Raw genomic sequence first — 15,786 nt, 5'->3', positions numbered from 1 at the left:
TGTTGTGTTGCTCAGTAATAGTAATGGGTTTCTGCATTAACCTGAGAGTCCGCAGACCACAGGTTGGGAACCACTGCCTTAGTAGCACTGTATTTAAATGAATACATTTTTATTCCCCCAGCAGCTACTAAACAGAACCCCGTGTGCTGCCATGGACAGTGTGAAGATGGAATCTGTCCAGATTAAAGAGGAGTTCCCTGAACTTGAACCTGTCCCCTTTAGAGCGGAGGTCTTTGGGCTGGCTTCCCTCCCCATTAAACAGGAACTCTGTGAGATGCAATGTGACAGCAGTCAGCCGGAGGCTGAGCACAATGAATTGGAGATCCCCCAGACAGAAGAACCCCTTCCTGTTAAACAAGAAGAGGTGCTGGAAACTGTCCGTATTAAACGGGAGCCCCCTGAAGTAGAGTTTGACCACATGGAACCAGGGAAGGAAGAATCTGTGAGCTGGAGCCTGTACGCCTGCGGGACTGTAGCGTGGTGCTGGAGAGAATCTGTGTGAGAGAGCAAGGCGCTGGAGAGGAAGGCTCTCCCAACAGCACGCAAGGAGGTGGAAAGGAAGACGGGCGCTCCCATTCAGAATGCAGTCTAGCAGGTGAGTGACTCCAGTAGCTGTGACATTGTCATTCTAGATTGCGTGATCTCCACAGTGTGCTTGAGAGGGAGGGAGGGAGCACGTAGGTTACATTACTAGCTGTTTGTTTTTCCTGTACCAGTTCAAGATAGGACTCACTACTGGTGAACTTCAGATATAGATATAATGTTGTCATTGCTGTGGGGGAGTATTCTAGCAAGGGGTAGAAACACTAAAGTACTGTATATCATTAGAAATGTTCAGTGTAAAAATATATGGCTATTAAATGTGTAATGTAATGCTATTGAACAAGATATAATTGTAGTGTGTGTTAGAGAAAATAGACCTGAAACATTACAGGAGAACTTTGAAGTCAGATTTTGATCCCGGGGCTCGGTTTCCCCAGCATCAGTCTTTACTGACTGCTTTTACACAAAGTAAAGGCTTTAAGTTTAACTTTGCGTTTTTAAGCTGGTGTAACCCAGTGCAAGCCCCACAACTGAAATTCACATGCTTTAATCCACTCCAGCACCCAGCCACATGCCCTAAGCCTGCAAGCACTCCCTCTTACTTTCTTTCCTGTTCATATTTTCCAGGTTCCAGTCCAGCAGCTAAAGTGAGGGCGGTCGGTGGAGAATATCCTGACTGTGGGAAAGGTTTCACCCAGTTAGGGCATTTTAAAATACACCAGCGAATGCACACAGGAGAGAAACCGTATTGCTGCTCTGACTGTGGGAAGAGTTTCAGTCAGTCAACCAGCCTTGTTTCACACCAGCGAACTCACAGAGGAGAGAAACCGTATCGCTGCTCTGACTGTGGGAAGAGTTTCAGTCATTCAGTAACCCTGAAAGCACACCAGCGAACTCACAGAGGAGAGAAACCGTATCGCTGCTCTGACTGTGGGAAGTGTTTCAGTCAGTCCGGAAACCTTGTTTCACACCAACGAACTCACACAGGAGAGAAACCGTATCGCTGCTCTGACTGTGGGAATTGTTTCAGTCATTCAGTAACCCTGAAAGCACACCAGCGAACTCACAGAGGAGAGAAACCGTATCGCTGCTCTGACTGTGGGAAGAGTTTCTGTTTTAAACAAGGCCTTCAAAAACACCAGCGAATTCACAGAGGAAAGAAACCTTAAAAACTATGTTCAAGCATCTGTACAAATCTTAGGTACAGAAAGTCAAATGGTTTAATCTGAGTTCTAATGAGATTGACTGTACAATTAAACCTGGTGTGTGCTGATTAATTAATTAATTAATTATACAACACAATGTTAAAAACAACGCCCATGTCTAAATTGCATTCAAATGAACATGTATTTTTTTTTAAAGCTTGTTGTCAAATTGAGTTCTGGCGCTCTGCCTTTCTGCGTCGTTCTCAAGTTAACCAAGTACTTTATACAAGATTACGGATTTGCTTACGTTTCAACAAACTGAAACGAGATGCGTGAACACGAGTGAGTTTGTGTTTTTATAAGGAGTGTGAGATTATAACAATCAGACAAACACTGTGTTATGAGGAAATGTGTGTAATTGAGTTCTAATGAGACTTAATTGTACAATTAAACCTGGTGTGTGATGATTGAGCGATTTGATTAATATACAACAGGATACTAAACCATGCTAAAGAAAGAATACTGCTCCACCTAGGGAATACTGTCAGCAGAACCCGCCTACTAAATAATGGGCCCCCGCAAGGCTCTGTGCTCGCACCGGCACTGTGACGTGTATGTAAGTGACCTCCCCGTCACCACCAGCCGAAAGCTTGGCTACCCCGATGACCGGGCTCATGCCACCCAAAGAAGAACTCAGGACGAGGTCGAAACAGACACCTGCGCGAAGACCTCTAAAAACTTGAAGCATATTTCAAATGCTGGAGGCTTCACCCTAACCTAAAGGATACTGTTGAGCAGCAGCTGCCTAAAGAGTATTGGATCAAAGCTGGTGGTTTGAGAAATGCAGCAGTGACCCTTCTGACTGCAGACTGGGCAGACTTCATGCTGACTGTACTGTCACTACCCTCTGCCAACGCTGAAGTGGAGCGGGTATTTAACTTGGTTAAAACTGACTTGCGCAACGTCTCCTTCACAGCACAGTCGAGCAGCTGCTGAATGTGAAGTTTGGATTACGAGGAACTACAGAAATGGAGAAGGGGCTGAACTAATATATAGCAGAGCCTGATATAGATGTGATACAGCCCTCTGAAATGTCTTTACTATATTGCAGACACTGATGTTGATGTGATACAGCTATCTGGAATATCATACAGCACCACGTGGCAATGTGCGTGATTCTCGGTGTGTGTGTAAGTGAGGGAGTGAGTCAGTGTGATGGGGTGGGTAAGCAAAGGAGTGAGTCTCGGTGTGACCGGGTGTGTAAGCGAGGGAGTCAGTCTCAGTGTGATGGGGTGTGTACGTGAATCAGTGTGACGGGGTAAGCGGGGGGGAGAGAGTCTCAGTGTGATGGGGTGTGTAAGCGAGGGAGTGAGTCTAGGTGTGTAAGCGAGGGAGTGACTCAGTGTGATGGAATGTGTAAACGAAGGAGTGAGTCTGTGTGACGGTGTGTAAGCGAGGGAGTGAGTCTAGGTGTGACGGGGTGTGTAGGCGAGGGAGTGAGTCTAGGTGTGACGGGGTATGTAAGCGAGGGAGTGAGTCAATGTGATGGGGTAAGTGAGGGAGTGAGTCTCAGTGTGACGGGGTGTATGAGAGTGACGGGGTGTGTACACGAGGGAGTGAGTCTCAGTGTGACTGGGTGTGTACACGAGGGAGTGAGTCTCAGTGAGACTGGGTGTGTACACGAGGGAGTGAGTGTGATGGGGTAAGTGAGGGAGTGAGTCAGTGTGATGGGATAAGTGAGGGAGTGAGTCTCAGTATGACGGGCAGTGTACGCGAGGGAGTGAGTCTCAGTTTGACCGGCTGCATTACCATCTAATACTTACAGATGCATGTCCAGGTATTTAGATCTTATTCTGTAATTTGGTAGTAAAATGAAAAAAGCGAAGTGACAGAACAGGTGAGAGTTACAGAAAAACGTCATGCTTTTATTAAAATCAAGTATGCGAACAATTTCTTCAACACAAATATATTTCTACATTTTTTTAAAATTCTTTAAAAACACACTTCATGCAGTATTATCATTGGTAACAGTAATGTATGGCATAGCTTCATTTGCCCACTGGAAATCAGGAGAGTTAACTTATGACCTATAGGAGGGAATGAGGCTTTCCCTGTAAATTGTCGCTCCATTGCCTACATAGGTCTCAGATGTACAGTTCTGAAAGAAACACATAATAGCAAACATGTCTTTTCATTGTAAAGCCTGATCCCCACTCATCTCTGTGCCTTACTCTCAGGATATCTGTTACACAGACACCCGAGCCGTGGTCTCACGCTGAAAGCATGTCAGTGAACCTGGGAAGCAGCTGACTGGTTAATGACAGGAAAGAAGCCAGGGGGCAATTTCACCTGACCAAGGAAGTGTAACACTTTGTGAAAGTATGGGTTGCAAACGGAGATTTCTTTAACCAAGTTCCGCACCGGATATGTTTTTCAAAATGAAAAGATTTACTATAGTAGGTGTTTCTTTCAAAACTGCACATTTTGAGACCTGTGTGTCAACAGGTGAGATTCATGGAATTACTCTGTCCGCTACAATCACTGCAATATCTCCCTGCAGTTACCACATCTGGACACAGGTGGTGCTGTATTACGAGGTGGAGCACTGTTTGTTGTTCCTCACTCAGCAGGGATTGCACCGTGATGTCACTGCAGGTGTGGTAACACACTTTGTTGCTGCCAGCAGGTCTCAGATATCAGGTATCCTAACGTATCCTTCTCATTGAGGTTCACTTTGTATATCGTTTCCTGTCAGCCGTTTAAAAAGCTCCCTGTGGCCTCAATTCAGCTCTCAAACGCCTCTCACTACAGCTGGTACACCAGCATGTAACCATCAATCTCTCTGATGTAAGGTTCCAGGTGGTATTTGTTACATCCACTAGGGGGCAGCAGATTGCTGCAGGAGAGGGCAGGTTAACCCTTAGCGGTCCATTTATTTTCACACGTGCAGTTTATTTTAGACGCGCTGTTTTAAAAGTATTTTTTTTTACAGTAAAACAGGTTTAAAAGGCCCTGCATATCAACAGGACACTCAGTACTGCATCTCCAGCCCCGCCCCACCCCTTGTTCGCTGTATTTTTCACATACCTCTTCATAGTCGTGCATACCGATAAATCATCTCCTCGTTTTATCACCAAACTCCTCAATAATGCGATCCATGTCATTATTTTATTACAATAACATCTAAAAAAGCTCTGCAAATGTCTGATATTCTTTGAGCGCTGGATGCAGAAGCAGCTATCTTCTTTGTTTATGTCCGTGTTATCGATGTGGTGTCGGGACTATCTATATTCATGAGATACGCCCTTTTTTTTTTTTTTTTTTCGGCTCCTATCGGTCTCACTCGGCCACTAAATGGTTTTCTCTGCTTTTTCCGGAGAAAAAAACGACTAGAGACCTGTTTATTATGTCTTTTTGATGATGTCGGACAGGGTCCGACGTTGGACCGGAAAGGGAAAATTGCAATATCGGACCAGGTCTGACATAGGACCGCAAAGGGTTAATGATTACACTCTGGTGTGCCAGCTGTACTTCGACAGATAGCTCTATAGACACCACAGGGAGCTTCAGCTTCCGAGACCGAAAGAGAAATGGATACTCAGAGTGAAACGAGAGGCAGAAGAATGCATTCATTACAATACCGCTTGACATTTCAGACTCGTAGCAAGCTGACTGTGCGCGACCGCACCGGCGCCCCCTCCTGGCTGATTCTAGGAGCTGCTGCTGAGTCGTCTCCGCAGCAGGGAGGCAGGCTTGGTTTCGGTGTCCTCTGGGTCACTCTCACACTGCCTCTGGAGAGAGAACACAGCAGAGAGAAAGAATGAACAAACAGCAACCACACACTCACACTGCCTCTGGAGAGAGAACACAGCAGAGAGAAAGAATGAACAAACAGCAACCACACACTCACACTGCCTCTGGAGAGAGAACACAGCAGAGAGAAAGAATGAACAAACAGCAACCACACACTCACACTGCCTCTGGAGAGAGAACACAGCAGAGAGAAAGAATGAACAAACAAACAGCAACCACACACTCACACTGCCTCTGGAGAGAGAACACAGCAGAGAGAAAGAATGAACAAACAGCAACCACACACTCACACTGCCTCTGGAGAGAGAACACAGCAGAGAGAAAGAATGAACAAACAAACAGCAATCACACACTTGCACTGCCTCTGGAGAGAGAACACAGCAGAGAGAAAGAATGAACAAACAAACAGCAACCACACACTCACACTGCCTCTGGAGAAAGAACACAGCAGAGAGAAAGAATGAACAAACAAACAGCAACCACACACTCACACTGCCTCTGGAGAGAGAACACAGCAGAGAGAAAGAATGAACAAACAAACAGCAACCACACACTCACACTGCCTCTGGAGAGAGAACACAGCAGAGAGAAAGAATGAACAAACAGCAACCACACACTCGCACTGCCTCTGGAGAGAGAACACAGCAGAGAGAAAGAATGAACAAACAGCAACCACACACTCACACTGCCTCTGGAGAGAGAACACAGCAGAGAGAAAGAATGAACAAACAGCAACCACACACTCACACTGCCTCTGGAGAGAGAACACAGCAGAGAGAAAGAATGAACAAACAAACAGCAACCACACACTCGCACTGCCTCTGGAGAGAGAACACAGCAGAGAGAAAGAATGAACAAACAAACAGCAACCACACACTCACACTGCCTCTGGAGAGAGAACACAGCAGAGAGAAAGAATGAACAAACAAACAGCAACCACACACTCACACTGCCTCTGGAGAGAGAACACAGCAGAGAGAAAGAATGAACAAACAAACAGCAACCACACACTCACACTGCCTCTGGAGAGAGAACACAGCAGAGAGAAAGAATGAACAAACAGCAACCACACACTCACACTGCCTCTGGAGAGAGAACACAGCAGAGAGAAAGAATGAACAAACAAACAGCAACCACACACTCACACTGCCTCTGGAGAGAGAACACAGCAGAGAGAAAGAATGAACAAACAAACAGCAACCACACACTCACACTGCCTCTGGAGAGAGAACACAGCAGAGAGAAAGAATGAACAAACAGCAACCACACACTCGCACTGCCTCTGGAGAGAGAACACAGCAGAGAGAAAGAATGAACAAACAGCAATCACACACTCACACTGCCTCTGGAGAGAGAACACAGCAGAGAGAAAGAATGAACAAACAAACAGCAACCACACACTCACACTGCCTCTGGAGAGAGAACACAGCAGAGAGAAAGAATGAACAAACAGCAACCACACACTCACACTGCCTCTGGAGAGAGAACACAGCAGAGAGAAAGAATGAACAAACAAACAGCAATCACACACTCGCACTGCCTCTGGAGAGAGAACACAGCAGAGAGAAAGAATGAACAAACAAACAGCAACCACACACTCGCACTGCCTCTGGAGAGAACACAGCAGAGAGAAAGAATGAACAAACAAACAGCAACCACACACTCACACTGCCTCTGGAGAGAGAACACAGCAGAGAGAAAGAATGAACAAACAGCAACCACACACTCACACTGCCTCTGGAGAGAGAACACAGCAGAGAGAAAGAATGAACAAACAGCAACCACACACTCACACTGCCTCTGGAGAGAGAACACAGCAGAGAGAAAGAATGAACAAACAAACAGCAACCACACACTCACACTGCCTCTGGAGAGAGAACACAGCAGAGAGAAAGAATGAACAAACAGCAACCACACACTCACACTGCCTCTGGAGAGAGAACACAGCAGAGAGAAAGAATGAACAAACAGCAACCACACACTCACACTGCCTCTGGAGAGAGAACACAGCAGAGAGAAAGAATGAACAAACAGCAACCACACACTCGCACTGCCTCTGGAGAGAGAACACAGCAGAGAGAAAGAATGAACAAACAGCAACCACACACTCACACTGCCTCTGGAGAGAGAACACAGCAGAGAGAAAGAATGAACAAACAGCAACCACACACTCGCACTGCCTCTGGAGAGAGAACACAGCAGAGAGAAAGAATGAACAAACAGCAACCACACACTCGCACTGCCTCTGGAGAGAGAACACAGCAGAGAGAAAGAATGAACAAACAGCAACCACACACTCGCACTGCCTCTGGAGAGAGAACACAGCAGAGAGAAAGAATGAACAAACAAACAGCAACCACACACTCGCACTGCCTCTGGAGAGAGAACACAGCAGAGAGAAAGAATGAACAAACAAACAGCAACCACACACTCACACTGCCTCTGGAGAGAGAACACAGCAGAGAGAAAGAATGAACAAACAGCAACCACACCCTCACACTGCCTCTGGAGAGAGAACACAGCAGAGAGAAAGAATGAACAAACAAACAGCAACCACACACTCACACTGCCTCTGGAGAGAGAACACAGCAGAGAGAAAGAATGAACAAACAGCAACCACACACTCACACTGCCTCTGGAGAGAGAACACAGCAGAGAGAAAGAATGAACAAACAGCAATCACACACTCGCACTGCCTCTGGAGAGAGAACACAGCAGAGAGAAAGAATGAACAAACAAACAGCAACCACACACTCACACTGCCTCTGGAGAGAGAACACAGCAGAGAGAAAGAATGAACAAACAAACAGCAACCACACACTCACACTGCCTCTGGAGAGAGAACACAGCAGAGAGAAAGAATGAACAAACAGCAATCACACACTCGCACTGCCTCTGGAGAGAGAACACAGCAGAGAGAAAGAATGAACAAACAAACAGCAACCACACACTCACACTGCCTCTGGAGAGAGAACACAGCAGAGAGAAAGAATGAACAAACAAACAGCAACCACACACTCACACTGCCTCTGGAGAGAGAACACAGCAGAGAGAAAGAATGAACAAACAGCAACCACACACTCACACTGCCTCTGGAGAGAGAACACAGCAGAGAGAAAGAATGAACAAACAAACAGCAATCACACACTCACACTGCCTCTGGAGAGAGAACACAGCAGAGAGAAAGAATGAACAAACAAACAGCAACCACACACTCACACTGCCTCTGGAGAGAGAACACAGCAGAGAGAAAGAATGAACAAACAAACAGCAACCACACACTCGCACTGCCTCTGGAGAGAGAACACAGCAGAGAGAAAGAATGAACAAACAGCAACCACACACTCACACTGCCTCTGGAGAGTGAACACAGCAGAGAGAAAGAATGAACAAACAAACAGCAATCACACACTCACACTGCCTCTGGAGAGAGAACACAGCAGAGAGAAAGAATGAACAAACAGCAACCACACACTCGCACTGCCTCTGGAGAGAGAACACAGCAGAGAGAAAGAATGAACAAACAAACAGCAACCACACACTCACACTGCCTCTGGAGAGAGAACACAGCAGAGAGAAAGAATGAACAAACAGCAACCACACACTCACACTGCCTCTGGAGAGAGAACACAGCAGAGAGAAAGAATGAACAAACAAACAGCAACCACACACTCACACTGCCTCTGGAGAGAGAACACAGCAGAGAGAAAGAATGAACAAACAAACAGCAACCACACACTCACACTGCCTCTGGAGAGAGAACACAGCAGAGAGAAAGAATGAACAAACAGCAACCACACACTCGCACTGCCTCTGGAGAGAACACAGCAGAGAGAAAGAATGAACAAACAGCAACCACACACTCACACTGCCTCTGGAGAGAGAACACAGCAGAGAGAAAGAATGAACAAACAAACAGCAACCACACACTCACACTGCCTCTGGAGAGAGAACACAGCAGAGAGAAAGAATGAACAAACAGCAACCACACACTCACACTGCCTCTGGAGAGAGAACACAGCCGAGAGAAAGAATGAACAAACAGCAACCACACACTCACACTGCCTCTGGAGAGAGAGCACAGCAGAGAGAAAGAATGAACAAACAGCAACCACACTCTCACACTGCCTCTGGAGAGAACACAGCAGAGAGAAAGAATGAACAAACAAACAGCAACCACACACTCACACTGCCTCTGGAGAGAGAACACAGCAGAGAGAAAGAATGAACAAACAGCAACCACACACTCACACTGCCTCTGGAGAGAGAACACAGCAGAGAGAAAGAATGAACAAACAGCAACCACACACTCACACTGCCTCTGGAGAGAGAACACAGCAGAGAGAAAGAATGACAATCAATCAATCAATCCACTTGTCCCAGCTGTTAATCGATCCATCACATATCTTCCCCTATGACAGGGGTTTTGAAACAGCACCCCTTCAGTGTGAGGTTTTCAGCTCAAGTACCCTTTCACAATTCTCACTTGACTGGATGGTACCACAGGTGCAATAAAAGGCAGAATATTCTAATTAACACACTTAATTCCTATTTATTTAATATTTAATTTGTCACAGCAGTTTGGGACTGGCAAACTACTGGTTTAGGGGAGAATACCAAGCAGTAGGCTAAATTCTTAAAACTTTTAATGACATGCCTTTGGATGCACAGAATTTAGGAATCCCTTTGGAAATGCTCGCATTCGCTTTCTATTCAACAAAGTGATTATAAATAATACAAAAAGTGATTATAAATAATACACTGTAAATCATGTCACCATTTACTTCCCATCTCAGCAGACTTATGTGCCTTTTAAAATGTTTACAATATCAAAAACATTAACCTCAAGATAAAACTATAATAACTAACATTGATCAACAATTTTTTTTTATTAAAGCCAACATAACCATTAGCCAAAGGGATTCAGTATAACTTTCTGACGCTTTGTGCTTTCTGTACGCCTCGGTTTTCTTCCTTCATTTTTATCTTGCATGTATCCGTTTCAGCCAGACACTATTGATGTTACTAAAAATGCAGCTGCGCTAATAGTGTGAGCTTGGTGATTATTATTTGTTTACCGGAGGATTTATACTTAAAAAGAAAATGCTGAAATATTGTGCTTCACTGATTAGTGTTCAATTATATGTTGAAAACAGCAAAGCTCTTGAGCAGTACAGAGAGCTCTCCATAGGCACAATCACCAGACCCTGCAGCTTCACCCACCCCTAGCAGAGTGGAAATCCACAACTGAAATCACGCATGCGTACAGATGGAAAGTGCAGACGTGCGAGATTCTGTGGGTTTTTTTTTTTTCATCTGTGGCTCACTTTGAGCTGCTAAACAAAAGTGAAATACTTATGCACTGTGGTTTAGAGATCATATATATTACCAGAAAAATAAAAAAAACAATTAATTATTTATTGTAGTTTGTATTTGCATTGCTGAGTCGCCCTGCGTACCCCCTGTGACCCTTAGAAGCACCCCCAGGGGTACGTGTCCCCCCAGTTGAAAACCTCTGCCCTATGATATGAAGCCGTGACTCTACAAGGTGCTGGAAGGTGTCTCGAGGGATCCACTCAGTCCTTAATATTTCAAATGGACGGAGCGAGGCAGGCAGAGGATCGGGATGGCGCTTGCGTGCATCAAGTTCATCCCAAACATGCTCAGCTGGATTGTGGTGTCATGGAAGAACCCTTTTAAAGTTTCCCTTGATGAAAGCACAGCCGAGTGTAATAAAGCACAGTGAAACATAGGGAAGCATTGTAAAGCATATTAAAAACACATGGTCAAACTTTTGGAAGGGAAATCTGTGGCGCTCCTCAGATCAGTTGTGTGCAATTCTGTCTCGGGGGGGCTGGGTGCATCACTAGCAGGGTTCAGCACTGCTGGCTGGAGGCACAAGGATGCTAAAGTAAACGAAGGCATTTGTTCTGCCTTCCAGAGCAATCAAGGTCCCGGGTATACCAGGAGAACGTGCCCCACACCAGGGTATACCAGGAGAACATGCCCACACCAGGGTATACCAGGAGAACATGCTCACGCCAGGGTATACCAGGAGAACATGCCCCACACCAGGGTATACCAGGAGAACATGCCCACACCAGGGTATACCAGGAGAACATGCTCACGCCAGGGTATACCAGGAGAACATGCCCCACACCAGGGTATACCAGGAGAACATGCCCACACCAGGGTATACCAGGAGAACATGCTCACGCCAGGGTATACCAGGAGAAAATGCCCCACACCAGGGTATACCAGGAGAACATGCCCCACACCAGGGTATACCAGGAGAACATGCCCACACCAGGGTATACCAGGAGAACATGCTCACGCCAGGGTATACCAGGAGAACATGCCCCACACCAGGGTATACCAGGAGAACATGCCCACACCAGGGTATACCAGGAGAACATGCTCACGCCAGGGTATACCAGGAGAACATGCCCCACACCAGGGTATACCAGGAGAACATGCCCACACCAGGGTATACCAGGAGAACATGCTCACGCCAGGGTATACCAGGAGAAAATGCCCCACACCAGGGTATACCAGGAGAACATGCCCCACACCAGGGTATACCAGGAGAACATGCCCCACACCAGGGTATACCAGGAGAACATGCCCACACCAGGGTATACCAGGAGAACATGCCCCACACCAGGGTATACCAGGAGAACATGCCCACACCAGGGTATACCAGGAGAACATGCCCCACACCAGGGTATACCAGGAGAACATGCCCACACCAGGGTATACCAGGAGAACATGCCCACACCAGGGTATACCAGGAGAACATGCCCACACCAGGGTATACCAGGAGAACATGCCCACACCAGGGTATACCAGGAGAACATGCCCACACCAGGGTATACCATGAGAACATGCCCACGCCAGGGTATACCAGGAGAACATGCCCCACACCAGGGTATACCAGGAGAACATGCCCCACACCAGGGTATACCAGGAGAACATGCCCACACCAGGGTATACCAGGAGAACATGCCCACACCAGGGTATACCAGGAGAACATGCCCACACCAGGGTATACCAGGAGAACATGCCCACACCAGGGTATACCAGGAGAACATGCCCACACCAGGGTATACCATGAGAACATGCCCACGCCAGGGTATACCAGGAGAACATGCCCCACACCATGGCACTGCTGAACCCAGTCCTAATGAAATGGACAGGAAACCACTGACCCCCCCAACCCCATCTCTGAGAGAGATGACCTAGACACCCATTCTCACAGGAAGTGACACCACTTCCCCTGCTCACCAGGGCCTCGTCCTCCTTGGCGCTGTTCTTGCAGAGGCGCTGCAGGCGACACATCCGGTTACAGGCCCACACCATCTTATAGGAAACCTGCATCAGAACAACAGAGACACACCATCTTATAAGAGACCTGCACCAGAACAACAGAGACACACCATCTTATAAGAGACCTGCACCAGAACAACAGAGACACACCATCTTATAAGAGACATGCACCAGAACAACAGAGACACACCATCTTATAAGAGACCTGCACCAGAACAAGAGACAAACCATCTTATAGACCTGCACTAAAACAACAGAGACACACCATCTTATAAGAGACTTGCACCAGAACAGAGACACACCATCTTATAAGAGACCTGCACCAGAAAAACAGACACACCATCTTATAAGACCTGCACCAGAACAACAGACACACACTATCTTATAAGAGACCTGAATCAGAACAGAGACACACCATCTTATAAGGAACCTGCATCAGAAGAGAGATACACCATCTTATAGGAGACCTGCACATCTCATAGTATTGTGTTCTCTTTTCAAATTAAAACAGCTTTGTTTCTACGGAGAACATGTGATTCTTATGAACCTGACCTTTTGTTGGCTTACCAGTTTGTTTACATTCCCTGAAGGTAGTTTTGGCTGCAAGGAGGCGGGCACACACGCTGCCTCTCTCCTTGAAGCTTTCTGGTTGCTCTTTCTGTCACTCATGACTTCCAGTGCTTTGCTGTGCTTTTATTATCCACTGTGTCTTACAGTTATCATGACTCTTGTAATTCCACCCACAGACACCAGATGGTGCAGCAGAGACATGGAGGTTTTGGTACTGCACTGCAGGTGGACCAGTTGACTGTGCTTTGAATGCAGACTTCTTTCTTTTTTTTACAATGAGGAGGTAACATGGCTATTGCATGGGTCTCATATTTAACCTGGCTAAATATTGTATTTCCACATCAGTCCCTGAATACTCTTCCAAAATGATCTTCAATGGCTATGCAGACAGACAGACAGACAGTGGCACTACAGTGGTTCTGTATTATACTCAGGGGCAATGGTTACACAAGGGCAGCTGCAACGGGATGAGGCTGCCACTGGTAGAATGGGACCACACTGAAGATGTTTTTCGTATGGTTCACATGCCAGTGGAATCCCAGTTGATGATATATAAACCAGTGCACACTGTCTGGTAACACACTGCAGTATCACAGCTCCACATCAGGGCCAGGCACACAGTGTGCTGCTGGATCAGGGTAGACATCGGTTACAGACCCCCGTGAAGCTGCCAGCGCTGGTGACGCTGTGGTTCTGCGACCTAGTGGGGGTTTCTACTGGGAGATACACTAGGACTGGGGGTTCTACTGGGAGATACACTGGGACTGGGGTTTCTACTGGGAGATACACTAGGACTGGGGGTTCTACTGGGAGATACACTGGGACTGGGGTTTCTACTGGGAGATACACTGGGACTGGGGTTTCTACTGGGAGATACACTGGGAGGAAACTCACCTTCCATTTCCGCCTGGCGTTGAATTTTCTGAAATTCTTCATGTTGATGGAGGAGCGGCTGCGATTGGTGGCCTGCATCCTGTTGAGAGGCTGTGAGAGAGAGGGAGAGGGGAGAGAGATGGGGAGGGGAGAGAGATGGTACAGAGAGAGATGGGGAGGGGAGAGGGATGGAACAGGGAGAGATGGGGAGGGGAGAGGGATGGTACAGGGAGAGATGTGGAGGGGGAGGGGAGAGGGATGGTACAGGGAGAGATGGGGAGGGGAGAGAGATGGTACAGGGAGAGATGGGGAGGGGAGAGGGATGGTACAGGGAGAGATGGGGAGGGGAGAGAGATGGTACAGGGAGAGATGGGGAGGGGAGAGGGATGGAACAGGGAGAGATGGGGAGGGGAGAGGGATGGTACAGGGAGAGATGTGGAGGGGGAGGGGAGAGGGATGGTACAGGGAGATATGTGGAGGGGGAGGGGGAGGGATGGTACAGGGAGAGATGAGGAGGGGAGAGGGATGGTACAGGGAGAGATGGGGAGGGGGAGGGATGGTACAGGGAGAGATGGGGAGGGGGAGGGGGAGGGATGGTACAGGGAGAGATGGGGAGGGGAGAGGGATGGTACAGGGAGAGATGGGGAGGGGAGAAGGATGGTACAGGGAGAGATGGGGAGGGGGAGGGATGGTACAGGGAGAGATGGGGAGGGGGAGGGGGAGGGATGGTACAGGGAGAGATGGGGAGGGGAGAGGGATGGTACAGGGAGAGATGGGGAGGGGAGAGGGATGGTACAGGGAGAGATGGGGAGGGGGAGGGATGGTACAGGGAGAGATGGGGAGGGGGAGAGGGATGGTACAGGGAGAGATGGGGAGGGGGAGGGATGGTACAGGGAGATATGGGGAGGGGGGATGGTACAGGGAGAGATGTGGAGGGATGGTACAGGGAGATATGGGGAGGGGGGATGGTACAGGGAGAGATGTGGAGGGGGGGATGGTACAGGGAGAGATGGGGAGGGATGGTACAGGGAGAGATGTGGAGGGGGAGGGATGGTACAGGGAGAGATGGGGAGGGGAGAGGGATGGTACAGGGAGAGATGGGGAGGGATGGTACAGGGAGAGATGTGGAGGGGGAGGGATGGTACAGGGAGAGATGGGGAGGGGGAGGGATGGTACAGGGAGATATGTGGAGGGGAGAGGGAGAGAAGGGGAGGGGAGAGGGGGAGAGGGAGAGAAGGGGAGGGGGGCATGGGAGAGGGAGAGAAGGGGAGGGGGCATGGGAGAGGGAGTAGAGGAAGAAGAGAGGGAAAGAAAGGGAGGGGAAGGAGGACAGGAGAGGTAGAGGACAGGAGAATTATGACTTGCAATGAAAGCAGAATTATGTGAATTGCACATGACTGTAAACAGGAAACAAAGAAACTCAGTGCTGCAGGGGCGTCATCTGCTACAGGGCAGTGTCCCCCCTCCCCCAGATGGTCTACATGACACTATGTCTTCCACTTCTTGACTCTCCCAG

The 15,786-nt window shown here is 47.8% G+C and overlaps 2 protein-coding genes across 6 annotated transcripts in view; one reads left to right on the top strand and one right to left on the bottom strand.

Moving 5' to 3' along the window:
• The first annotated feature begins 421 nt into the window (after window positions 1-421).
• LOC131705202 (zinc finger protein 79-like) lies at window positions 422-3,446 on the top strand. Its single transcript, XM_059007460.1, has 2 exons — window positions 422-595; window positions 1,171-3,446. The coding sequence occupies exon 2, from the start codon at window positions 1,269-1,271 to the stop codon at window positions 1,710-1,712; it is 444 nt and encodes a 147-aa protein (XP_058863443.1). The 5' UTR covers window positions 422-595; window positions 1,171-1,268; the 3' UTR covers window positions 1,713-3,446.
• A 140-nt stretch (window positions 3,447-3,586) lies between these two features.
• LOC117395471 (death-associated protein kinase 2) overlaps window positions 3,587-15,786 on the bottom strand; it is a 54,540-nt gene continuing 42,340 nt past the window's right edge. For 3 of the 5 annotated variants that reach the window (XM_059007454.1, XM_059007456.1, XM_059007455.1), the window contains 3 exons: window positions 14,292-14,381; window positions 12,786-12,872; window positions 9,350-9,631 (listed from right to left, as the gene is read on the bottom strand). In XM_059007454.1, the coding sequence (XP_058863437.1) occupies window positions 9,365-9,631; window positions 12,786-12,872; window positions 14,292-14,381 (444 nt within the window). In that variant the 3' untranslated portion in view covers window positions 9,350-9,364. Of the gene's footprint in view, window positions 5,480-9,349; window positions 9,632-12,785; window positions 12,873-13,118; window positions 13,145-13,257; window positions 13,295-14,291; window positions 14,382-15,786 lie in introns of those variants that run through there. The other 2 variants (XM_059007457.1, XM_059007458.1) reach the window with 2 other exon arrangements.

The sequence above is a fragment of the Acipenser ruthenus genome, chromosome 35 (genome assembly GCF_902713425.1).
Source record: "Acipenser ruthenus chromosome 35, fAciRut3.2 maternal haplotype, whole genome shotgun sequence".
Taxonomy (NCBI): domain Eukaryota; kingdom Metazoa; phylum Chordata; class Actinopteri; order Acipenseriformes; family Acipenseridae; genus Acipenser; species Acipenser ruthenus.
The sequence above is the reverse complement of the archived record's forward strand: the minus strand, read 5'-3'. Positions and strand labels throughout refer to the sequence as shown.